The sequence below is a fragment of the Macaca nemestrina genome, chromosome 5 (genome assembly GCF_043159975.1).
Source record: "Macaca nemestrina isolate mMacNem1 chromosome 5, mMacNem.hap1, whole genome shotgun sequence".
NCBI lineage: Eukaryota > Metazoa > Chordata > Mammalia > Primates > Cercopithecidae > Macaca > Macaca nemestrina.
The window spans coordinates 47,256,644-47,284,114 of NC_092129.1; the positions used below are offsets into that span (position 1 = coordinate 47,256,644).

A 27,471-nucleotide genomic window follows, 5' to 3' on the forward strand; every position below is an offset into this window, starting at 1 on the left:
TGGAAGTTTTCATAGTTAACCGATTGCTTCAGTTGTGTTTTACCCAGATCAAAATTTGTAAGCCACGAGGCTGACAGTAGCGTTCCAATGCTCTCTTGTGACCTTTTTAAAACTTTGCTAACCTTATAAGACATTTAAAAAATTATCAAAAGTACATAACAAAGCCAATCACACAGTTGAAAAATGACTGAAATCTGTTTCATTTGTAATAATCTGGCACAAATTATTACTTCTGTAGGTAGATATGTATTTAGCTACTTAGAGGAGGAAAACTGATGGAAAATATTTTATTTTATTTATTTTTAAATATATTTTAATAAGTAAAATGCTAAGAATAGAGATGAAATTTTGACCTCTGATTTACTCATGTTATTATTACTTTTGTATATATTTCAACATGACTTGCAGATATACACGAATGGATTCTTAATATAAAACTGGGTAAAAGTTTTATAAAACTTTTATATAGGGTAAAAATTTTTAATAAAATTTTATGAAACTATATGAGGTATATAAATATAAGCTTATAAAAATATATTCTCTGCATTCTCTGCAAAATCAGATATGTGCTTTTGACAATACATAAAATACATTTCCTGCTTTTCCTGTTTTTTTATTTAATAATTTTCACGTTACCTAAGTAAGTGCCTATGCATTTTTCATATTCATGACAAACATAAACAGTATTTACTTGGTTAGGACAAAGAGACTACTTGGAAATAAGAAAATAACGTATCTTAAAAAAATTCAATAACCAAAGATGACAAAGCATCAGTAGGCAAATAAATAATAAATTCTACTCTTTACAGTAACATTCAGAAAAAAATTATATATATTTTTAATAATAATGAGCAGGGATATTAACATCTTCCACTAAAGACCTATATTTACTCTTTTAAAAAAACATGTATTTTTCTCAGATCTCATTTAGTGAAATTGTTCTAAGAAACATAAAACGATAAACAGTATTTAGGGATACATCTTTTTATTAAATCTACATTCAGGTTTTTCTTGAGATAAAATATAGTTTTACAGTTATACATTTTAAATTATATATTTTAACATTAGGACAATATATAGGTAATAGTAATATTTTAATTACCATCACAAAAAAGAGCAAGAGTCAAATTGAAAAATAGATTTAGTTTCCAAGAATAACACTAAATCGTCCATGATTTTAGATTAACCAAATTCAAAGCCAATTCAATCACTTATTTCAACATGGTACAAAAAAGTCAAGTGTGTGAATTATCTGGCAAATGAAAAAAATTCAAAAGTGGGAATTCCTCAATTTATATTCTCCTGGATTGAAACATTAAGACTTAGAATACTCCATAGTATCTCATTTGGTGTACTTCACTAGTGCTTGAAGTTCACAACACTGAATTCCTGTTTCTTAAGCTTATCTTAATGCTAAATGAAATGTATGAAATATCTTTCTGTTAAACAATAGTTACAGTTCCTACTGGATTTTCTTTTGGTTGGAAGACTGAAATATAGTGCCCAGAGAGAAGTCAGAAAGATCCAGTTCACGTGCTAATACATGACTTATTATTCCTGATTTATTACTCTGTGAAATGTGAAAAAAATCCTGCCCTAGATGGTGTCACTGATTCTTTTGTTTCCAAAATATTAGCGATAAGAAAAATATTACGTGAGCTCAAAATTGTAAAACAAATACTTACTTGAGAAAACAATGTCTAACAATGTGATGTTCAATATAAACAAGCTTTTCTTTATGCTATAATTTTGTAGTAAAAAGGTTTTTGAAATGGTTTGTTAATACAATCTGAGTATTTGACATGAGTCATAGCACATCACACAGAGCTGTTCTAGATCATGTCTACTTTGTTGTAAATGTTCATAAGAAAATGTCTAGCCTTAAAGAGTGTGCAAATTAACTTGGCATTTCCTTGCAAACGTATTTTAAAGAAAAGAATGTGGATGAACATTTAAAGGCTTTTGATTTCTAGGATTTAAGGAAGGGAAATTCCTAAGACCAGGCAATATAACTTTTATAATTATCTCATTAAATGATGTTTTTTCCTTAAGAAATCTGATATCAGGTGATACAATAATATGTACTTCTTCCTCCAAAAATTTTTCATAAAATAGCAGGCTTGCTTAAAACTGTAGGGAGAAAGCTTCTGCTTCTATTCTATTTGAGGCAATAATTGGTAGGTAAGAGTTTATGGAAAGGATATGCACAGGAGATACAAGACACAGCTTTTAACATTTCTAACATACTCATATTCAGTATGAGTCTACAATTGTGGCTATCAAGTTGTTTTGTGATAAAGTAGATGACCACAGGGAAGTTTGAAAAATCTCCTCAGATGTTGGGAATATTAGGAAATAAACTGAGTCTACTGCCACTTCAAATACAGAGTAATTCCAAATACCTGAGGCTACAACATAGGATGAGAGGAATGGAACATAAGGGAATTGAGATTCCAACCAGCCCAATAAAGGTCAGAATTGTGGGTCATTCAATAATTGGATTGTAAAATATTGCTGCCTGTGAAAGTCAAAAGAGATATGAGGAATATTTATTTTGTATTTTCAAGTTTTAATGACTAAAACATTTTCTACAGAGTGGTAAAAGGGTAAAGAAATATGTGCTACAGATTCATTGATGAATTAATAACATTTTTGATACAAACATGTAATTATCTCTAATCTTTTTTAGTTTTCAATTAGGAAATAGCCTAGGGGAAAAGTATAAGTGACTTGAAAACATATCGTAGTATCTTTAGCAGTCGTAGTCAAGGCTCTTCTGCTTATGCTTGTTGGCTGAACACTATAAACATTGTCTACATGATGAAAATACTAACCCAAAGTTTGTAAATGTAAAATTAAACACTATATTAAACCTCTTATTTTTTTGTTCAGAAGTTCTTTTCACATCATGATCAACTGTGTTTGAATTCAAAATAGTCTTTCTGGTTTACATGTCAGTGAAACACATGAATTTTTAGTGGGTGTTCCTGACATCCAAAAGGGAAAGGAACAGAATATCATAAATATTAGGTTCCTCCTCCCCCTAACAGCATGTAATGAATATACCCTGCAGAATGTTTTTTATGATTCATGTAAATTTATGATCAAATAATTCAGTCTACTAAAAATATATTTTCCAGTGACAGCATGGCTGTTTGTCTGAGGCAAAAGTATAACCAGTTGAAAAGGAAAGTTTTATTTCCCTTATTACATGGTTAAATTTGACTATTTCAGTAATCAAACTTTTAACCACTAGCTAGACTTTAATTTGTGGCAAAATTGGTTTCTAGTAATCTATTAAATTAGTTTGTTGTTATACTTTAGATTTGTATTAACACAAAGAATGTAAAGTTATTTTAAGGAAAAGACGTTAGTAGATGACTTTGATTTGAGAGTTTGCATTTTTAAGGGTTGTTTGAGGTCTCTTCCTTATGTTCACTTTAGTAATCTCACTTTAATTCCTGTGAAGGAAAATCCCTGCTGTGTCTTTAGGGATGGGTTAGGATAGTGGGCTGCCTTTAGGAAGGCTGATAAAACCTTCCTGAGACACCTTACTAAAGGTATTCCTAACCTCCTGAATTGATCTAAGCATCAGTGTTGGAAGCTCAGAAGCTTGACTTTGAACCCACTGCAAGATTAGATCTATCTCTTAAAAATAGATTCATCCATAATGGTTGAACTAATTTACACTCACACCAACAGTGTAAAAGCATTCCTATTTCTCCACATCCTCTCCAGCATCTGTCATTTCCTAACTTTTTAATGATTGCCATTCTAACTGGCATGAGATGGTATCTCATTGTGGTTTTGATTTGTGTTCTCTAATGACCAGTCACGATGAGCTTTTTTTCATATGTTTTTTGGCAGCATAAATGTCTTCTTTTGAGAAGTATCTGTTCATATCTTTTGCCCACTTTTTGATGAAGTTTTTTGTTTTTTTCTTGTAAATTTTTCTGGGTATATACCTGAAAGATTATAAATCATTCTACTCTAAAGACACATGCACATGTATATTTATTGCAGTACTATTCACTATAGCAAAGACATGGAACCAACCCAAATGCCCATCAATGATAGAATGGATAAAGGAAACTTGGCACATGTACACCATGGAATACTATGCAATCATATAAAAGAGCGAGTCCATGTCCTTTGCAGGGACATGGATGAAGCTGGAAACCGTCATTCTCAGCAAACTAACACAGGAACAGAAAACCAAACATCCCATGCTCTCACTCATAAGTGGGACTTGAACAATGAGAACACATGGACATAGGGGAACATCACACACTGGGGCCTGTTGGGGATGGGAGGCTAGGGGAGGGATACTATTAGGAGAAATACCTAATGTGGTTAATGGGTGCAGCAAACAACCATGGCACATGTATACCTATGTGACAAACCTGCACCTTCTGCACATGTATCCCAAAACTTAAAGTATATATTTTTTAAAAAGCCATTTTTTAGTCAAGTAAAAAAAAAAGATTCATCTAAATTAATGTAATGTATTTGTTTGTTTATATATGTATGGATGTATTTATGAATTCTTAGGGCCAGGGACAGGCACTATACTAGGCTTGAAGATACAGTAGTAAATAAGTCATTGTCACTGTCCAAGAGGGAACAGAGATGTTGAACAAGTGAAAGTTTACTTACAGTCAGAGCTGATATTCAGTTGTTTTTAGTTGTTTGTCATCCACATCAGCATCTACTCTGATCGATCAGAGCCCTAAATATTACCATAGTTTTTATATCACTGTATTGGGACTATCTCTCTACTTGGGAAACCAAATTTTAATGTCAATTTGTTGATATATAATGAGTAATATTTCAGGGGAACCAGAAGAGTAGATAGTCCACCTATGTAGAAAACCAAACAATGATCTGAGTGTGAATTAGAAGACTGAGATGTATCCAGTGTTTAATCTTATCAAACCAAATGAGGTTTATGTATCCATCTGATGAGAGGCTTGATCTTATCAGGGGCACAAGGATTCTGAGTCATTTGCTGGGATTTTTCTAGTTGGCCTAGTACGGTACTTGGGTGGATATTACTATTGAGCTCTTCTTAGACTTCCCTTTTACTATACTTGGTGTATGTCTCTACATTCAGTCTGATAACAGTCAAGTCTTACTCTTCTCAGATTGTTTGTCTAAGATAACTATGTCTTTTGGTCTCAATGCAAAAGAGTTAACATTTAACACTTTAAAGAACAATTTAATTTCTAAGTTCTTAAGAAATAATTCATCATAGCTCCCCAAGACTGACAAGAGTTTCTATTTGAATAAAGTAACTAAATATTCTTTGGATTTCTATGTTAGTTATTTTTTATATTCTGGACGAAACTACTATGTTTATTCTGGCCAACAGATTTAAAATCTAAACATAAAGGTTTATTTTTCATAAATATGTTTTGAATTTGACCTTCACAGGGAACATTTTAAATATCGTAATCAATGAGGTTTCAGGTACCTCTTTACAGAGAGCTACTGTGATTATGTTTTTGTGGTTGGATTTTTCTGAACCCATTAGCTGCATGGTAATGGGGTGGTGGAATTAAGGTTTTGAGAATCATCATACCACCCGTTTACCAGAAGTCAATAAAAAACAAACATGAGTGATAGGTTTATGTTCCAGTACAGTATATTTCTAAAATGGTATTTGTTAATCCCTCCAGAGAATACATCAAAGGGAATATGAAACTCCAACTTTGATCAACTGAGCCTTCTTAAAATTAGACTCAGCATCAAATGTTAAAAGATCAGATGGAAGAGTCAAAATTTAGATATAAACATGAGATAGGTCATTTATCCAGAGGGAATAATGTGTATATTTATATTGGTAAAAATAGGATATCAGAAAAATGTTGTTTTCTAATTTCCTACATTATTTAAAAGTACCCCTCCTCTGTTTATTCCTGACGTCATTTGTAAATATCTGCTGCTTCAGTGTGAATACAGAGTGGACTTCAGTAACCAACTTCTTCCATGTGCTTCAAAAATATTCATGGATCATGAGCAAAGCAATATTTGAACATGAGGAGTGGTTTTTAAAATATATTTAGACTTCATAGAAAAGAAAAATCTGGTTTACTAAAATTTATGTTAAGTCTTAATGAGAATGTAGGACATTTCATTTATCAGCAATCTACTTTGATTTGTATTCTACAATGAATTAATGAATTTCTACTTGATTAGGTTTATCTGGAAAGTTCTGCATTCCAAATATGTTAAGAAAACATGGTGATCTTTAGTCATCTTCGGCTTTTTGAATTGATTGGGATTTGATAAAAGTGTAATTATTAATTTCTTTCAATACAAACTTTTTTTATTGGTCTTATGGGAATATGAGCACAGTTGGGCCTGAAGCGGGTTCTAAAATGAGGGAAGCTATACCTTGTTTCGAAGTTACAATGCCATCACATTTTAAAGCATTAATACTGAGATATTAAGTAAGTGATCCGATCTAGTTAGGTGGTGAGTGGAACCAGAACTTACATCTTTTTCTCACTTCAGTGCTGTTTTCACCATATCACTGCAGTTTGAATAGACATTTCTTTATGAGCATCCTCAATGCCTCTTGTTTCAATCAAACATAAGACAATGAAATAACCAGATGTTGCAGATCAGGTTCGTGGAACACCAGATTCTGAGATAGAGATTAGAATGCAGGGGGTTGATCAGCGACTAATCTTGGACCAACACCTCTGTGGAAAGTGAAGGAAGAATGGGGCAGAGGAAGAAGTTGGCCTGTGGCACAGTCCCAACAGCAACCTCAGCAGATAGTGCAGGCCCCCAGGTAGCTGGAATGTCCCACATAGTTGCTTAGACTGGCACAAGGAGACTAGGCCTTATCCCTTACTTTGAGCAATCACTGGATGGAAGCTACCTGGGAAGGAGTCATAACTAGGTGAGGTATCTCTCTTCAGTCTTCCAGTAGTCTGAGGGAAACTCAGCAGAGTGCTGTCACTGGCTGTCAGTCTCAGCAGCCGAGAGAATGAGTACAGTCTCTGAGAGGGACCTGGCCAGAGCTCGACAGCGTCTACTACAACACCTTTACTGAATGACTACATGATGTTGGCTATTGCAGAAGTCATTCTATATAGAGTTTCACTAATCCATACAGTAACCACACACACACACAAAAGGTGTAGGATATCTAAGAATAAATGATTTAGAGAGGTTGAATAACTTGTCCAAGATTACATAAAAATGGCAAGTCTGTCTGACTAAGAAGCTCATGTTTTTTTCATAAAGCTGTCCTTTAGGTAGCATAAATGATGGAGGGTGGATTATCTGAACTCTGTGGTTCCTCAAAATCCTTTGATTCTAGAGAAAATTTAAACATTGTATTAATAAATACTGTTACCACCAGTACTACCAGCACTAGGGATAGATTTACCATTAAATGATGATTAGACCAAGTTAGATAGGATCCCTGACTTTTGAGAAGCTTACAGACTAGATTGCCTAAGCAAGGTCATTTTTAAAAATGATACACAGAAATCTGAGTTTTTTCATCAATAACGTAATACCACCTACTTTGTGAGGTGGTTATAAGAATTTATATGTGGAACGGTAATAGCACATGGTTTGAGACATCTTCAGCACTTGAAAACTTACTTTCTATGTTTATATTCAGTACAAGCATAGAGATATTAAAGAATATTTGTATTTATCATAGTTGGAAAAAAATAATTTTCATTTTGATTTTAATTAGCGGTGTCCTCTTGGGCAAGTCAATTGGTATCTCTGGCCCTTGGCTTTTACATTTTAAAAATGAAGTGCACAAGGTGGATGAATTATAAGGTGTATACCAGCAGTAATATTCTACTAAATGCTATTGACAATAGAGATCCAGGTGGTTCAAGATGAAACAACTCACAAACTCAGCAACTGGTCTTAGTACATGATGCACCTGTGTGAGGAAGTTTATAGCACTCTGCTGTGGCTTCCTGTCTTTCCTAAAGAAATCCATTTCCTCTTTAATATTTATAATGTGTGCCTTATGCAAAGTATGTGCTGAATAAATATAAAGTGACTAAAGTGAGACAAGGGTATATATGAAATAAAATATATTCTCATCCTCAAATGGAATTCAGTTTAACTTTTATCATGATCAATGGGAAGAGGGAGAAAGCAAATTGATCAGTTCTTCCACCATAGAAAAATCTTGATTTTTAAAAAACAATTATCTCTTATGGTTATACTGACCAAAAGCAATTTATAGATTCAAAGCTATTCCTATCAAATTACCCACATCATTTTTTCACAAAATTTTTAAAAACTAAAATCCATACAGAACCAAATAAGAACCTGAATCACTAAAGCAATCCTAAGCAAAAAGAACAAAGTGGGGGGATCACCCTACCAGACTTCAAACTATACTATAAGGCTACAGTAACCAAACCAGCATGGTACTGCACTAATAGAATAGAACAGGACAGAGAACCCTGAAATAAAGCCACACACCTACAACCACCTGATCTTCGACAAAGTTGACAATAATAAGCAATGGAGAAAGGACTCCCCATTCAATAAATGGTGCTGGGATAACTGGCTGACCATATGCAGTAGATTGAAACTGAACCTCTTCATTACACCATATACAAAAATCAACATAAGATAGATTAAAGATTAAATGTGAAACCCAAAATTATAAAAACCCTGCAAGACAACCTAGGACATTCCATTCTGGTCATTGGCCTTTGCAAAGCCTTTATGACCAAGTCCCAAAAACAACTGTAGTGAAAACAAAAGTTCAGAAGTAGGACCTGATTAGTGAGCTTCTGCACAGCAAATGAAACTATCAGCAGAATAAACAGTCTACAGAAAGAAGAAAATATCCACTGTGCATCCAATAAAGGTCAAATATCCAGGATCTCTAAGGAACTTGAACAGATTGGCAAGCAAAAAACAACCCCATTAATACTCATCACTAATCATTAGAGAAATGCAAATCAAAACTACAGTGAAATACCTTCTCACACCAGTCATAATGGCCATTATTAAAAAGTCAAAAAACAACAGATGCTAGTGAGTTTGCAGAGAAAGGTGAACACTTGTACGCTGCTGTCAGAAATGTAAATTAGGTTAGCCACTGTGGAAAACAGTGTGGAGATTTTTTAGTGAACTTAAAACAGAACTACCATTCGACCCACCAATCCCACTATTGGGTATATACCCAAAGGAAAATAAATCATTCTACCAAAAAGACACTTGCATGTGTATGTTCATTGCAGCACTATTCACGATAGCAAAGACATGGCGTCAACCATGATGCCCATCAGTGGTGGACTAGATAAAGAAAATGTGGTCCATGTACACTATGCAATACTACGCAGCCTTAGAAAGAATAAAATCATTTCCTTTGCAGCAACATGATTGTAGCTGGAGGCCATTATCCTAAGTGAACTAATGTAGATACAGAAAACCAAAAATAACACATGTTCTCACTTATAAGTGGGAGCTTGAATCGAATATACATGGACCTAAAGATGGCAACAGTGGACACTGGGAACTGCTTGAGTGGAAGATGGAAGGAGGACGTGGGTCCAAAGGCTGCCTCTTGGGTACTATGCTCCCTATGTTGGTGACTATTTGTACCCCAAGCCTTAGCAGCACACAATTTTTCACTGTAACAAACCATGGGTACCCTCTGAACTTAAAATAAAAGTGGAAAAAATTATCTTGTAACATTAACACATATATTTGTATAAGTATATATGTTGGATATTGTATGTATTTTGAAATATACATGTCAAATAGACATGCTGCCTGACCCCAGGGAAATTGTGTGAACATATATGTGCATCCAAAAAGCATATACATTATGTATATACATGTAATAGTTCTCCCCTTTTTTCACTTTTTAAAAAACTTATCTCTTATGAATTCGTAGTGCTTAAGAAAAAAAATACCTGACAAGGAAAACAAGCAATAAAATTAGATGAAGAGTGCCAAGGAAAGCAGTCCTAAATTTCAGAGGGCGTGCCACAAGGTATTCAGATCTCCTCCCTCTCCTTTCTCTCTCTCCACCAAAAACAAACCCAAGCCTTTCCCTGATGTGAGATGAAAGAAATCTATAACTTTGTGTATTGGCATTACACAGTGTCACTGTATGAACTCAAGATAAGTGGGTCGTCTTGGAGATACACACTTGCTATTTTTTCTTGTCTCTCTACTTCCATTTTTATTGGATAATCCCCAAAGAATCAAAGAGGAAACAGATAGCTAAAGGCTCCCACCCAAGTTGTGGGCCCCCACCCAAGCTAAAGGCTCCCACCCAACCTATTTATTTTATTTAAAATAAAATAAATTTTATTTTACTTCAAATAAAATAAATTTTATTTTACTTCTTTGGGTTCTTTATCACCAATTGCTACAGGACATCTAGAGGAAAAGGTGACAGTTTAATCTCCCATGATGTTATTCTAATTGTGTTTAACAAGATGCCAATCATCTTGCAATGGTTTAATCATGATTTATATCAAACATTCTTAGTGTAGGATGTCTCCCTCCCAGTCTTTCCCTAAAATCTTGCATCAAATCAATTGAGACTTGACATTATCTTTTCTTTTTTAAAAAGTTTCTTTTTTGTTTTTTTAAAATCCAACAAAGACAGCAAAAGGATTACTATATTAATATTATTTGGATGTTGTATCAAGTGGGTTAGAATTTGATGTACTTTTTAAATTAAAATTTGCCATTAAAATTTACCTCAATTAATGGTTTTGTTTAAAAAGTTGATCTAACTTAATGAGATTTTATGTTTATTTTTATATTTCTGAAAACAGTGTGCCCCAAGAGGAGGATTTCCACATCTTCTTACATAGCTTTTACATCACTAAAAGCTGTATAAAAGCATCAAACTTTGAATTGAAAGGCTGTACCTAAAAATGATGTCATGAAGCAAATGGGTAGAACTAGATAGGATATAGTGCTGTCTTTGTCTTTTGCTTCAGCAGCCCAAGTCTAATTGTTGAATAATGTGCTTTAGAGGACAGTAGTCTCTTTCAAACTGAAACATTACAGAAAGTTCCACCCAGGCAATGTGCTATTTCTAGTCAAGTATATGGAGACTTTACATGCAGAGAACAGCTATAAAGATGTTGGGATAGGAGCAACTTAGAAACCAGTTCAAATAGCAACTTAGACTTGTGTCCAAAATAGCTTTATATGAATTATAGATGTTTAATGTTCAGCCCTCCTCTAAGCAGATATTTAAATATAATAAACATAAATGATTTTTAGATTTTGCTCTTCTCATTTTCTTCTATTAAAAAAACCTTGGTGAAACTCCATCTCTACTAAAAATATAAAATTAGCTGGGCATGGTGGCGCGTGCCTGTAATCTCGGCTACTCAGGAGGCTGAGGCAGGAGAATCTCTTGAATGAACTTGGGAGGCAGAGGTTGCAGTGAGCCGAGATTGTGCCATTTTGCTCTAGCCTGGGTGACAGGGTGAGTCTCCGTCTCAAAACAAAACAAAACACACAAAAAAACTTTACTTTGTCTGAGCTGTTAATGGCCAAATATAATCCTCAGTTTGTCAGTTATACATTAATAAGTCTTACATGAAATCACTTCATACATTCTCTTTTGTGTTTTGGCCAGGAGTTTAGCCTGAATTTTAAATTCAGTGTGATACCTATATTTCTTATTGATTATTTGTATAAAACAAATAGTAATCAAGGAAGTCCATCTGCATTGTTTGGTTTTGAATTATGACTTAGCTTTATAGAAAAGAAATCTGTAAAACGTCGTAAAATGATATCCCTAAAAGGGCCGTATTAGAGAAAAAATGTTTTTGACAATTTAAAAGCTATTCTTTTCAGATAAAGTTGCATGTATGTAAACTATTAACATTAATTTACAAGCAAATATTAAGTTTTATTAAAATTTTTTGGCTCATTTTGCATAGTGGAACTAACAGTTCATCTACTTAGAAGCTGTACCACATTGGCTGGATGGCCCTTCAGTAAAATGCCTGATGCCTTGTTCACCCTAAAACCTAAAAGTGTGGTGATTATATTATAGGGAGAAGACAGTCATTTTGATTTCTTGAATAGAGATTCAACTCGAATTATCTTAGTGAATAACTTGGACAATGATCTATTATCCAAACATCTCCTATTTATTTTAATTATTAACCAAAAACCTGGGGTTTCTCATCTTTTCCTGGTTAAGATTTGATGACAAAATGGCACATAGTCTTCCCATTAGATACTCTTCTCTGCAGGAGCAATATATTTGTATCTAAAACTTTGTATTTATATTGAATTTCTAAAGCGGCTTTTTTTTTTTTTATTTCCCTTTCAATTTTTCTGCAAGATGGACCTCCCTATGTAATTTCAGTAATCACCAGGACTCAGTCTTCCCAGCCATCAGTGTTATTTTCATGGAGAATGGGGATATTATACTGTGTTATAGTTTAGGGTTATAATAATAATATACCTATTATTCTTTCAAAATGACTTTCCATGGAACATCACTACTTGATATTCTAAATGGAATCATGGAAGGAATCTATGTGTTAAAATAATGTTTCTCTTTCTGTCAAATACCACTACAAAGCTAAATGGTAATCAAGATCATAGAAGCAATTTTGCAGAGATTTTGAATGATCATTCAACTCCCCCACGATAGTGAGTGGAACAAACGAATGCAGCTGAGCATGCCTCTGCTCTCCAGCAACAGGGAGTGAGGTTTGCCACCATGCAAATCTCTGGGGGCACTGACAAGCTTCTATTTTTAGGTCTGTGCCTCCTATTGGAAATATGCTGCACTGTGTGCCCTGTAGACCACCCAGCCCACCCACTTTTTGTGGTTTGGCCTTCTGTAAGGCTTGCCTGCAGGTGTGACCTTACTCACCCACCTAGAACAAGCTACTCTGCCATTTTTCTGAAGTTTAAAAATATGACTGGCTAAAAGAAGACAGTAAGCAAGTCGATTTTTATACTGTCCTGGAAAGTTATAATTATAAAGTTTGGTGAACTTCGTGAACTTTTTGAAGCATGTTTTTGCTGCAAACTTGTGATTGATGTGGAGGCCCCTTGGGGCATAGGTAAAGCAGTTAAAATATAGGAAGTTGAGTGAGCTGTCTCTTGTACATAACCTACCAGAGGCTTTATGAGGTTAGTGTGTACATTGCCTCACCCCCAGCCCAGTGCAATTTGAAATTAGATAAACATTTTGGCAATGGTGTGGCAAACCGAAATTCAACCTTGCTTTTCAATAATTCTATTAACTTTATAAAAGTAATAAGCTATTTTTTGTAAAGTAAGCTGTTAGGCATCAAGAGCACACTAAAGCAGCTATATTAAGTAGAAAGGAGGTGGTTTTTTTGCCTAATGTAACCACACTCTAAATCTTCACAATCTGTCAAAACTTGCTCTATAATTCTAAGCCAGCAATATTCAAAATAGCACAATAAGTACTGTTAGCAAGATGTGGAAATTTTCTTGAGCAGTAGGAATGTACCCCAGAAGTCAGGATGTTTGCTGACCATTAGCTCTACTTGCATGCAACCTGTATTGGCTGTCCCTTAGGGACTCAGACTTATGGCTCCAAAGTGGACAAATGAACACAAAGTCTCATGAACACTCAAAAAGAGCTTCTTGCTTCATAACCCTGTTAACTATACAAGGTACTCCTTTCCTTAGTGAAGCATCATATGTCTTCATAACTTCCTTGGAAACTTCTTTGTAGTAAAGGGAAAAATTGAGGCTCTGTTATGTGTCAGAACCTGAATCCGCCACCCATAGTAGAACTTTAGAGCCAAAAGAGATTTTTTTTTTTTTTTCCAGATGATGTGGAAATTAGAACCTCAGGGGCTAGTGACTAGCTCAAGGTCACATGGTTTGTTAATGGAGGAGCCAAGACCAGAAGCCACTGTGATCTCACTTCTAACATAGCCAAATAACCACATAAGCATGAATTACTTCAAGAGGAAGGTGATTTAGTCTCTCTTCTCTTATCTGGCACAAAGTAATCACTACCTAGATGTTAGTTGTTGTTAGAGTTATTTTAATTATTTTTATTTCCCTCCCTCTCCAGATGTTACTGTGTTTCACAACAATATGTTTTAAGGATTTATGTGGCTTGTATTCAAATTTTAAAGTAAAGATCTTGTGTAAGTTTAGGTCTGGGGAAGATATCGAGAGAGCTTCTAGTTTAGCTTCATAATAATATTGTCCTTCCCACAATGATTTTTTCCACAATAATAAAAAATCTTTTTTTAGCTACGTCTTGCGATTTTAGCTAGAAGATAGTTTGAATAGAAGAAAACTTTTTAAAGTTCATTTTCAGAGTTTGCTGAAAAAATTATCTGCTTCTCTTTCCCTCTCTCTCTCATTCAGGCATACATAATGCCCTGGCACATTATACTTGAGATCTATATAAAAAGTTAACATTTTATAAATACTTTGAAAACTAATTCCAGTGATGAATGACTTTAAAGCCTTAGATGGATAGCATATTTAAACAAGCTGTTCATGTAAAAATGGAAAGCTTTTTTGAAAAAAAATTATTTAAAAAAATCTGTATTATGGAATTTTTACATCAGCTCTTATTACTAAGATGTTTACATAAAAAGTGTTCCATAAAGGGGGAAAATTATGCCGGTTGCACCTATAATTTGCTTTGCTCCAAACCTTGGCTGTTTAAACTGCTTCCATTTATGTGCACAAACCTGAATGAGTTTTTTTTATGCCCTCAAATTAAAGGCCCATTTGGAAAACTTGAGCTAACAAGCACACTTATCCTGCCACTACCATCTTTTTCCCAATATATTCTTCCAACTTATTGGGAAGGTAAGTTCGTAAACCCAAAATGTGCTCTAGCTACTAATTTCAGGTCCTTCACCTGCACCACATAACATGGAATAAATAGGAAGCAATAACCCTCTGGTGACCATATGTAAAGACATCTAAAAGAAAACTGAACATGAAAGGAAGTAAGGGCTCAGTAAGTTAGACTAATGAATGAACAAATCAAAATATGGCTAACATGCTTTGCCATTAAATAACGACCACAGTCACAACAACACTGAAAACTAATATTATTTGAGCATCTTACTGTGAGTCATGTATGGTCCCAGTACTTTATATAGATATCTCATTGGCTACATTCATGTGCTCAGGAAGTTAATTATGTGCTGTTTAGCCAGTAATGACATCATTGCCTTCATGGGTATTAGAACTATAATTAGCTTTTATGAGGCTAAGACAATCTCTACTTATGTTGGTAGTATTTAGCAATATTTTTCTGATTAATGCCAACATAAACCTGTTCCACCCTGCAATACTGCCTAGGTAATCCATATGGAAAGATTTTCTGTAACAGTCTCAAGTGAGATGAACATTGAGTGTGTGTCTTTTAAGTTTCCCTAGTCTTTCTTTAGGTGTAATAGGTAAGATCAAAATGAGACAAATCTTTGATGAACATTAGAATAGTCACTTCGCTGCTTTTCTGTCTTATCATCAGCAGTTAGGCTCACTTCAATGAATTCCGTCCTTGTAGAATAAATCTGCCTTGCCACTGTGACTGCTATGTTCTTTCCACAAACCGTCAGTGTAGCTTGTTAGCTTTTGTCTTTCTTCTTGTCATTTGTAGGTTCTTGGAATTGGGCTACAGTGATTCTTACAAGGATCTTTGTTCACTGGTAGTTTTGTGTTGTTTATGTATAAAGGAGCAAGGCTTTAAAAAGTATCTGTGACTGGACCTGGTGGCTCACGCCTGTAGTCCCAGCACTTTGTGAGGCCAAGGAGGGTGGATCATGAGGTCAGGAGTTTGAGACCAGCCTGACCAACATGGTGAAAACCCGTCTCTGCTAAAAATACAAAAATTAGCCAGGTGTGGTGGCACATGCCTGTAGTCCTAACTACTCGGGAGGCTGAGGCAGGAGAATCGTTTGAACCCAGAAGGCAGAGATTGCAGCAGTGAGCCGAGATCACACAAGCCTGGGTAACAGAGTGAAAAAAAAAAAAAAAGTATCTGTGCTGACCTGGTGCAGTGGCTCATGCCTGCATACCTGTAATCTCAGCACTTTGGGAGGCTGAGGTGGGAGCATCACTTGAATCCAAGAGTTTGAGAGCAACCTGGGCAACATTATGAGATCCCATCTGTACAATTAAAAAAAAAAAATAGCTGGACATGGTGGTACATGCATGGTGGTCCTAGCTACTTAGGAGACTGAGGTGGGAGGACTGCTTGAGCCCAGGAGGTTGAGGCTTCAGTGAGCCATGATTGCACCAGTGCACTCCAGCCTGGGAGACAGAGCAAGACCATATATATATATATATATGTGCTAAACACAAATCCAGTTATTTTACTTTTGCCACATTAAAACCTTTTTAGTTTTCCTATTGCTGTTAGTATAATTTTTCATTTTCTCTAACATGACTTGCAAAATCCTGCTAAATCTTACCTCTGCCTTCTTTGTCTTTATCTGTTATTTCTCTCCACTTTACACATGATGCTCTAGCTGAACTAAATCTTAAGTTACTTGAACCATCTATGCTGTCTTGTACCTGATGACCTCACTGCCCAGAACACTCTTTTCTATTTTGTCTCTATCTTCCCCCTTTACTTGGCTCACTCCCAAGCTGCATATTTATGTCTCAGTTTCTTGCTGATTTGGTTAGAAATGGTACTGTTTCCATGAAGCCTAAACCCAGACTATAGTATGGCACTCGTCTGTTCTATCAGAGCACCTGTTCTATCAAGAACACCTGTTCTATCAGAGCAGTTATCACATTGTATTATCACGATCTACTTATTTATCTGCATTTCCAATAATCCATAAATTCTGTAAAGTCAGAGATTATATCTTGTGCATGACTGTATTCCCAGAACCTGGCACAGTGCCAGGCACATAAATGTTTAATAAGTATTAAGTGCAGGGATGTGGGGAGATGAGAAGAAATAAGTTAGGAAGAGTGAACAGGGCTAATAAGGAGTGCTGTGTATGTCAGTCAAGGAGCTTGTCTTGTTGGATCCCAGAGAAGATTTGGAGTTAGAGAAAACTTATCTTCATACTTGGATATTGATAGATCTTTCTTTCTGGTAGTGATGTGAAGGATGAGTTAATTGCAGGTGACGAGAGTATTGACAAGGAGACCAAACTTTTATCCAAGAGAGAAAGGATGAGAACCTTAAATGACAGGACCTTAAACTATTGGAATAGGATGAGGAGATTTAACAACTGTGAATAAAACAAATGTCATAGCCTTTGGCAAATTATTTGAGACAGTGTGGGAGAAGGAAGAGAGAAGGGATGTTCAGAGCCCTAGTTTGGATGATGTTCATGCTGCTAACAGTTATGAGGAAGATACAAACATTATTTGAGGAATGATGTTTGGACTGATGGCTCTGTGGGATATCCAAGTGGAGATATTGAGTAGGTATTTGCAAAGCTAGGATATGGTGCTCAGTAGCACATGTATGGGATCAACATTTAGGTATAATAAGGCTTTTGTTCAGATGAGATTAGCCAGAGAGAATGGGCATATATAAAGAAAAGCTGAACATAGAGGAGAGCTCTATTAGAGTACTGGCTTGAGGCACACTTGGTTGCAATGAACAGAAATCGATTAAAATCAAGTAAAGTAGTAGGGCAGTAGGTGTAATAAGAATTATTGTCATATAAGTCAAGGACAGGCCACAAGAAACAGCTCCTACCCTTCATTACTGGATGTGGAATGGCTGGAATTAAAGCCTCTCTGTTTCTCAAAGGTCTGGTTTTCTCTCATCTCTCTGCTCTACATTTTCATTTATTTATTTATTTATTTATTTAATTTTTATTGAGAGACAGTGTGATCTCAGCTCACTGAAACCTCCACCTCTTGGGTTCAAGCAATTCTTCTGCTTCAGCCTCCTGAGTAGTTGGGGTTATAGGCGTGTGCCACCAGGCCTGGCTAATTTTTGTATTTTTAGTAGAGATGGAGTTTCACCATGTTAGCCAGGCTGGTCTTGAACTCCTGATCTCGTGATTCACCTCAGCCTCCCAAAGTGTCGGGCTTACAGGCGTGAGTCACCACGCCCAGCGTCTACATTTTCTCTCTTACCCTTTCCTCTGTCAGCCCCTCAGCTTCCTATATTTCCAAGTGGTCAAGGCAGCTGCTGCCTTTGAATTTCTATAATGTCTTCATTCTTCTTTTTGTCATTCTCTGGATAAATTGTGTGTGTCTCTAACTTGAAATTCTCAGAGAAAGACAGCATTTGGGTGATTAGCAAAGCCCGTAGTTTGGTTCCCTTCAGGTCAGGGGTTTACTCCTTGGACCAAGTAGTGTGAAGATGACAGCAAGAACTGTGAGAGGAGACAGATTCTCTTGGGAGAAGGTGTACCTATGAAGATTGAGTAGCTCCTGTAGTAAACTGTTATTTAAAGCAGTACTTCTCAGAGTTTAACATGCTTATTAATTATCTGAGAATTTTGTTTAAATGCATTTTTTTTTTTAGTAGGTCTGGGTGATTCTGCATGTCAGCAAGCTCTCAGGTGATGCTGATGCTGCTTGTCTGAGGTCCTCTGGCCAAACAGAAAGGATTGTAAAGCCAAGAGTAGCAGAGGCGGTGCTTGGAGAGGGCTGAGAGGGCAGGAGAGAAATGAGGAGAATGGAGAATTTGTGGGTAAGACTGTCCAGAAGCAGCCTGTGCTCGGAGGCATCCAATGCTGGAGAGGGTGAGCAAAATAAAAATGGAAGCTGCTTTAGTATAAACACTGTGTGAAATTTTGTAAGTTATCAGCTGAGTCCAAAGGCCTATGAATTCGTGAGCAAGAAGGTCCACAGCTGGATTAATCCAAAGTTGGGGGTTTGCAGGAAGAGAATAAGGAACTTGAATGGATATGTTAACCAGGAGGTAGATTTGGTGATAGACATGCAGTTTATGTTGTTTCAAATTATTCAGTGCCTTTAGATTTTTTTTTTTTTTAAAGCTGGAAAAGACTCAACCATTGCTTGAGAGAGAATAGTTTCCCATGAAAATATGTGTGGGTGTGTGTACATATGCATACCCATGTGCTTATGTGTCTAATCCTCTTGCAAGTGATGTATATCTACATAACAGGCTGACTCTGGAATGATTTACAACAGTTCACTTGTTTGGATCTTCAGAAAGTATTATCTCTTGCAGTCAGACATGGAATGTTCTCTTGCCAACGTGATTATGGAAAGACAGAACTCAAAGTTTAAACATTAACAGGATTACAGAAGAAAGAGATGTGTTTGAGGGTGTGGTGCATGTGGGTATCTTCGGAAATTCAAAAAATTGCCAGTCTTAATGATGCCTCATCAAGGAAACTTCAGTTCAACATCTTGTTAATTTTCTAGTAATGTCAAACTTAATTGAACTGATTCAAGTAAGCCGATACCCTTTGGAACTCATGCTTAAAGTCGTTGAAGTAGCTTCTTATTCAGGGTGTTTCCAAAGAACGTTTTGGGGTTGACCCATTACAGAGGGAAATGGAACAATTATCTGGTTGACTCAGGAAACCATTGTTTTAGGAGGAGTGGGTGAATGAACTGGTATTCTGGCATGGCTGTCAGAAGTTCTGGTAGGGGACTGGAATGACCAATGTAACCGTGCTTTACGAAAGACCCTCCTCAATAGTGGAAATGCTATTTTTGAATGCAGAGCTTGAGGAGGAGTGGTGAGGGTGGTGGGGATGCTTGCCAAGTCTGTCACATTAACAGAATCACAGATGTCACAGCCAGATTGCCTTGGATTCCATGCCATCTTGAAAAATATGGATAGTGGTCTGAAATCACTTAAAATAGCTTACTTTGATGAAGTCATCCATTTCTGCATATTATCAATCATTTAATACATGCCAGAATCTAAAATGTTGCTGATATTTTACATTTCAGTGATGTTACATCTGATAGCAATTTACTTAGATCTGGAGAAATGGTATGTGGCTATCCTGGCTCTTTACTGACTTAGGTATTAGAACTTGTTCTAGAATTGTTAGTTGCTGGCCCTTAGGTTTAATCTTTAGAAGCCATCAAGACTGCTAAATATTTTAAATGTTTTTAATCAACAAATGAGCTTTTCATGTGTTAGAACTTAGTATATCCTCATGGATAATTCAAATCATGACTGAATAAATGCAGAACAAGCAGGCGACTTAAGCTAAATTTTCTGGAGATAATTTTCACTGGTCAGGTTTTTCTACAGGCTCATTAGCTGCAGTTTTATGTATGTTCAAATAAAGATCAAGGTTTACTTAAATGAATTAATTTTGTTCACCATTTAACACAATCTAGAAAAAGCAATTATTCAGTACCATCTACATATTTGTGTTGAAAGAAGCTAAAGTTAATCTCCATTTTGATTTATCTCTTGGGATCTAAAATTCTTGTTTTAAAGAGATTTTAAAGAATAGGCATTTGGATTTTATAAAGAAGTACTTGTGGCAAAGGTAGTGTAAGAATCCAAATCTGAGATATTAAAAAAACCTCACAAGGTAATGGTTATTAAATCTGTATCGAAGTGTTACATATCAATTGAATTATGCTTTGGCATGACTGGAAGATTTTTCATTATAGATTAGAGTTTCATTGAAAAATAAACTTTTGTAAAAATACGCACAAGTAAATTACTGCTAAATACTTGTAAGCATAGGCAAGAACTGAGGGTGGAATTTGGTTTGTCGTTTGTTTGGATTACTTGAAAACCTTGCTTTTATAAATTATCTGTAAGAATATGTTACCATATCTGTCTTTGAGAACATATTGAGCCAGATGCTTTGAATTGGGTAGCTTTTAGCATATGTGTTAATCCTGATTTTACCAATACCTCATTCAGTGGCTACTTCAGTAACCATCTAATTAGGTAGCCCTGACTCTTACGAGAGAACAAAGTAATTACTTACTAGGCTAGCTCATAGTGTAGGAATCAGTTAGCAGTGATATTTGACTACTCCAAATTGGAAAATTCAAAGCACTATATTTCATACTTCCTAATACTCTTTATTAAAATGTTTCCAAATGAGTTTCTTAAAATATGTTTATTTTAGGGCTATGGAACTATTAAGAAATTGTCCATTTAAAAAATGTCTTTTAAAGAAGTACTTGAGCTCACCATTTTGGTCTGTGTTTTTTGTTTAAGTGTAGCAACTTTTTCTTTCCTAGAAAGACACTAGGCTTACATTCAGAAGGGCTGGTTTGAATTTTGGTGCTGCTATCAATTAGATATGTGACTTTGTGCAAGTTATCCAATCTATATTAGCCTCATTTGTTTCCTCTAAAGATAGAGGTGGTAATAATTCTCAGGGTTATTATAATATTAAATGAGTTATATGTGAAAGCTTGTTATTGTGAATTGCTCTATGAGTATAATGAAGAGGATGATATTGTGTCTAATTTACTTGATATTTCATCTATTTAAGACTATTATTATTTAGTAGCACTATCTCTAAATGCTGTCTAGCCACTGAAGGTAAGAATCATATGGAAGAATGTATCAAATGTTCTTTTGAATTCATGTTATGAGTGTCATCTTTATCTTGTTTCTATCCCTCTGAGTGCCTAAGGAAAAAAGAGATTCTACTAAGGTGGTGTCCTATTTTACCTCTCTTAAATTTTTAATGCACTGATTTTGTGTTATAGTAATTATTAATAATAGCCAACACTTAACTAGTGCTAACTATGTCCCAGGTACAACTTCCAGGACTTTCTAATATTAATCCATGTTATCCTCCTGGTAACTCTGGGTAGTGGTTGCTGTTATTATCACCAGTGTAAAGGTGGAGAAACTGAGGCACAGATAAATTAACTTGTGAAAGATTACACAGTGTTATCGGTCAAATTTAACTTTCTTATACCCTTGGGCAGGCGTGGTGGCTCAGGCCTATAATTTCAGTACTTCCAGAAGTCGAGGTGGGAGGACTGCTTGAGCCCAGTAGTTTGAGGCTGCAGCGAGGGCCACTACACTCCAGCCTGGCTGACAGAGAGATACCCCGTCTCTAAAAAATAATAATTATAATAAATTTTCTTAAACCCTTTCTTCAGCTTTTAGGGAAGAATTTCACAAAGATAATATACAGGATAAAGGAAGTCATGCACATTACTTGGGTCTTGGATATAAAGGATGGCATCTTATCTTGGAAAAATGATGCTGCCTATCTGCATGTTGAGATGACAGAGATTGTTGCTTATTTTCCTTTATATTTTTATTTTTAATCTCCAATGTCTATAACTGGATAAATTATTATTAATTTACTAGGATTACTTCTCTCTCCTGAGCCTAAGGCAAAGTAACAGTCCTAGCCATCTCAGTCCTGTGCTGTGAGTGATGTAATTGGAAGAAACAGCCCAACACCCCACCCGAAGAGATGTTCCAGAGCACATGTACTCTATCTTCTTTTCAGACTTAGAATTTGACTTGGTTATACTGCATGGAGTCTTTCTTTAATTTAGGCATGGTTCCCTTCATTTAAGCTACTCATTTGTTCATAAATTTAGCAAATTTTATCGAAGATCTCCTATGCGCCAGGGGTGCTGTGCAGTGCTGGAGAGTAGAATGGCAAATATGACAGTCACACACCCTCTGCTTGTTGAGTTTACAAAGTAGTGGAAGAAGATTGACAATAAGAAAATCATATCACAAATGGAAGTAACACAAGTCCTCTGAATAGCGCTACAAAGCAGAGGAACATGGTGCTCCAGGGATGGATAAGAGAAGGCATTTGGCAGACACTTGAGGATCATCGTTTGTTTTCCATAGTCTGTCTTTGGTCTCGTACAAGACGTCAGAGACTTAAGGAGGACTAGCAGGAGGAGGGCAAGTTAAAAAGAATGGATGGGGATAGAGTTGGCATATTGAAACATTGAGTAATACAAAGTGGCCGCAGAGAAAAGAAAAACCTCACTTGAGCTGTGTAAAACATCGAATTAGTCCTTGAACGTATCACTGTATCATAGAGGAATAGTTGTATTTGTAGTAACTACCATGTTTCAAGAAATGTTACTGCATATGCATTCTAGTCAACTCAGTAAAAGAGGGAGGGAGATAATAAATTTAGTTATTTTCATTAGTATGTTGAAAGTATTTTATTGTTTGAAAGTTTATGTGTCCATTTAATGGCAGTTTATCCAGTATTTTGGATAAATGAGATCACTGCCTTCATTTATATAAATATGTCAAAGCAATGTGCATATTAGTTGCAAAAGCATCTCTGGACAGGAAGATGATAGACCTTGGTTTCTGATTCCAACTGGTGGATAAATAATAATTGAGAACAACCTAACTGTTCTCATTGGTGAAAATGGGAAAGTAGCATTTCCCCTGTCTACCTCAGAAGGGTTTTTCTTTACATATTTCATTCAATTAATATTTTTTGTGAACCTTATACTGAGAACAAATAGTGATGGGCAAAGGAGACATCATCTTAGATCTTATAGGACTTACATTCCATGGGAAAAAACAATATTTATTTACAATGGGTCTTAATTTTTCCATTCCTGTGACCTGCAGTGCTGTTCTCTAGTGTGCTCATGGCATGCTCGCTCACTTCATTCCGTTGGGTCTCTTCTCAAGTATCACCTATTTGGAGAACCACCATCTCTAATATTCATTTCAGTCTCTCTTTATCCTTTGCTTTACTTTTCTTCCTCACCTTTATCTGTCATTATACTTGTAGTTGCCTTTAGGTCCAACACTGAAGTATAATAATCCTTTATCCAACCAGGCGTAGTGGTGCACATCTGTAGTCTCAGCTACTCAGGAGGCTGAGGCACTAGAATTGCTTGAACCTGGGAGACAGAGGTTGCAGTGAGCCAGAGTCATGCAACTTCCCTCCAGTCTGGGCAACAGAGCAAGACTGTCTCAAAAACAAACAAACAAAAAGATTCCTTTATAGAGAGACTGTCTTTCCTGCTCATTGATATTGATATATATTATTTAGAATAGTGCATGGCACATAATAGACTCACAATAAATATTTACCGAATGAATGAGTAAATGAGATGAGCCCACAAGCATATAATTACCAACTGTGACAAACAAATGGGTAAGTGAATGTATTTTCAAAACTATAAGTAATCCATGTTTGCAAGGTGATGCTATTTATTTGAATTTCAGAAAAAAAATACAGTCTGCCAGAAGATAGCTTATTATTTTTTTGTATTTGTAGCTTTCTATTAAATTATTTATTTTCTAAGAGTTTCTCTTCCTTTATATCCATGATTTGTAATACTGAACACTATCTTTATGGTTCTGTAACCCCCGCCATCCCAGTTCAATTACTGTCTGGAGTAGAGATTCTTAATCTGGGTCAGTGAACCTTTGTGAAATTCACTGTTGCCTTCTGAGGCCTCATTGTACTCCTTGAAATTGTGTGTAACGTGTGTGGCCCCTGCTCATTTTACTGGAGAGAGTTCCTATAACTGTCAGATTCTCAGACTGTATAACCTCCCAAGTTTAAGAATCATTGCATTAAAATTTTTTATTTCCCTTTTACTTTTTGTTGCTCTATTGATGGTTCTTTTCCTCCTCAAGAAGGTTTCATTTTCCATTTATATTTTATGATTGTATGTTGGTATTTTTAAATATTTACTGCTCGATTGTCCCCAGTGTGTGGTATTCTCGGTTTATTGTATGCATCTGAACCCAGACCTTCTCTCTGTCTCTCTTTTGTCTGGCCAGCAGTGTGGGGATGTGCCAACTGCCGAGTGGTTTTGTCCAACCCTTCTGGGACCTTTACTTCTCCATGCTACCCTAACGACTACCCGAACAGCCAGGCTTGCATGTGGACGCTCCGAGCCCCCACTGGTTATATCATTCAGATAACATTTAACGACTTCGACATTGAAGAAGCTCCCAATTGCATTTATGACTCATTATCCCTTGATAATGGAGAGAGCCAGACTAAATTTTGTGGAGCAACTGCCAAAGGCCTATCATTTAACTCAAGTGCGAATGAGATGCATGTGTCCTTTTCAAGTGACTTTAGCATCCAGAAGAAAGGTTTCAATGCCAGCTACATCAGAGGTATGTAAACCAAAGGCAGTGCCAACCTTCTGCTTTTGTTTAACATGTTCTGCAGTAAACACAAGGACCAGAAGACAGAGTTATGCTCTTTTATGTGAATGTGAATGATTAGGATTGGGATTTAAGGGCAAGAAGCTGTTAATATTCTCTGAGCATTCTTTTTAGCAAAATATAATTACCACATCCAAAATCTGGTTACAGTAGAGTTGAATTCTTTTATGTTGTTTATATACAGAACATTTAAAGGCTGCTTGGAAGACACTGTAGATATTCCACTGCTAATAATTAAAATCTGTAATTCTAACATCTCTCCACTGAAAATTTAAAACATCCCTTTTAGAAATCATTTCATTTTGGGTTTTATGATGTTGTCCTTTTAAGGAACTATGGTACGGAAAAAATACAGAAAATGAACAGTAAATTTTTAACAAGCTATTAACAGTTTAAGCTAATAAATAACACAGCTTGAGGAAAGCCCCCTGTAAATGGCTAACTGAAGGAAATAAGGCATATTTTTATTAAATGTTTTCTATATTCTGGCACAACATAACATTTAAATAATCTTTCTCTCTCAAACCTGTGTTTCCCTAAAGAAACTCAAGCTTCGATATGATGAGACTTAGTTATACTGTTTCTTCTGTACTTTCTAAGTAAAAACAAGCAGAAAGGTACAACTATAAAAATGACTATTATTTAGTTATACTTTTTTTTTCTTCTGAACTTTCTAAGTAAAAACAGAAAGGTACAACTATGAAAATGACTGACTGTCACTATTATAAATTGTGTTTTTTGATTGTGGAGTTATTTATTTATGTTTGCCATGGTTAAAACACACATGCTTAAATTTTTCAAATTGTTTTAAATTTTTCAAAATAATGTTTTAAAAATGATAAAATATAGGACATTGGAAAACAAAAAAAGAAGCAAAGTAGAATTATCTGTACAAATGCCACCCAGCTGTAACCACTAATAAAATATTGATGGAGACATTTATTTCTAGGCTTCTAATTTTAACAATGCATGTAGAATACTGGTTCATATTGTTTAAGTGTCTCTTTGCATAAGTGGACCTATAAACTTCTTTATATTTAAAAAGTAGACTAAAGTCCATGATTCCTTTAAATTCTATCATAGATTTTTACTAGAATAGTTATACTAAAATGATGTTTTATTACAGAACTATTCTTGATGTACTGAATATTAAAATATATTCAAACTGTTATTCATATGAAACCAGCATTAAAAAGTATTTTCGGCCGGGCGCGGTGGCTCAAGCCTGTAATCCCAGCACTTTGGGAGGCCGAGGCGGGCGGATCACGAGGTCAGGAGATCGAGACCATCCTGGCTAACACGGTGAAACCCCGTCTCTACTAAAAATACAAAAAGAAATTAGCCGGGCGTGGTGGCGGGCGCCTGTAGTCCCAGCTACTCCGGAGGCTGAGGCAGGAGAATGGCATGAACCCGGGAGGCGGAGCTTGCAGTGAGCCGAGATCGCGCCACTGCACTCCAGTCTGGGCGACAGAGCTAGACTCCGTCTCAAAAAAAAAAAAAAAAAAAAAAAAAAAAAAAAGTATTTTCGAGGAGAAATACTTCTTTCTTAAATTAGTCTCACAATGGCTATGATATTAGCATAGGGCTAAATCTATTGGTATTATTTAATAATTTTGCATGTATCATAGAAGGATTAGGTGAATACATTTTTATTTTGAATTTATTGCACATCTATTATAATAATAGTACTTGCCTCTTATTGCTGTGGTACTGGCACTGCTCTATGCTTTGGACATACTAACTTATTTAATTCTTATTGACCGTATATGCAATAGGTGCCATTGTTGCCCATTTTACAAATAAGACAAAGGTAGAGAGAGATGAAGTAACATACCCAGGGTCACATGGCCAGTACTCAGAAGAGCTGGAGTAGGAAACTCCATGGTCTGCCCTTTACTACTCAAAAACTAGCTTATATGTCTGGATACCTTAAATTTCCACTTTGTTTGACTTTTCACTAGACTCCCTTTCCTCCCTCTCCTTAATAGAATTATTTTTGTATTTTTTCCTAAAACATCCTGATGATGGCAGAAAAAAATAGGAGGACATAGGGTATCTGAAAGGGAGATGGCAGTACAGGAATGTTTGGGAAGAGTGAAAAGTAATCATTAATGAAAATAAGAACTATTATTTGTGTTTAGAAATCATTTGAAAAGTAGTTTTTTTGAAAATCTTAATGTATAAACAAAGCCTTCCTGAAACCAGTTATTTCCTTAATTAGGTAGTTGGGGTTTTTAAATTGTTAATGTCTCAGTTTCAGGATTTAAAAATGCTTATCCACTTTGCTGGCTGTAACTCAAAAGTTTAGGTGTGAGAGATCCAATCATGACTAGAGATGAAATGAGTAGAATTTCTTACTACTGTTGCTGATATCAGACAACTGGTAATGGGCTGCTGACAGAAGATGGATGAGTAAGAGGGGAGGGATG

General features: G+C 35.7%; 1 protein-coding gene across 9 annotated transcripts in view; it reads left to right on the forward strand.

Moving 5' to 3' along the window:
* Positions 1-27,471, forward strand: part of LOC105465745 (adhesion G protein-coupled receptor G6) — a 135,537-nt gene that overhangs the window by 35,361 nt on the left and 72,705 nt on the right. For 5 of the 9 annotated variants that reach the window (XM_011714313.3, XM_011714320.3, XM_011714319.3 and 2 more), the window contains exon 3: positions 24,647-24,991. In XM_011714313.3, the coding sequence (XP_011712615.2) occupies positions 24,647-24,991 (345 nt within the window). The remainder of the gene's footprint in view (positions 1-24,646; positions 24,992-27,471) is intronic. The other 4 variants (XM_011714314.3, XM_011714322.3, XM_011714321.3 and 1 more) reach the window with 1 other exon arrangement.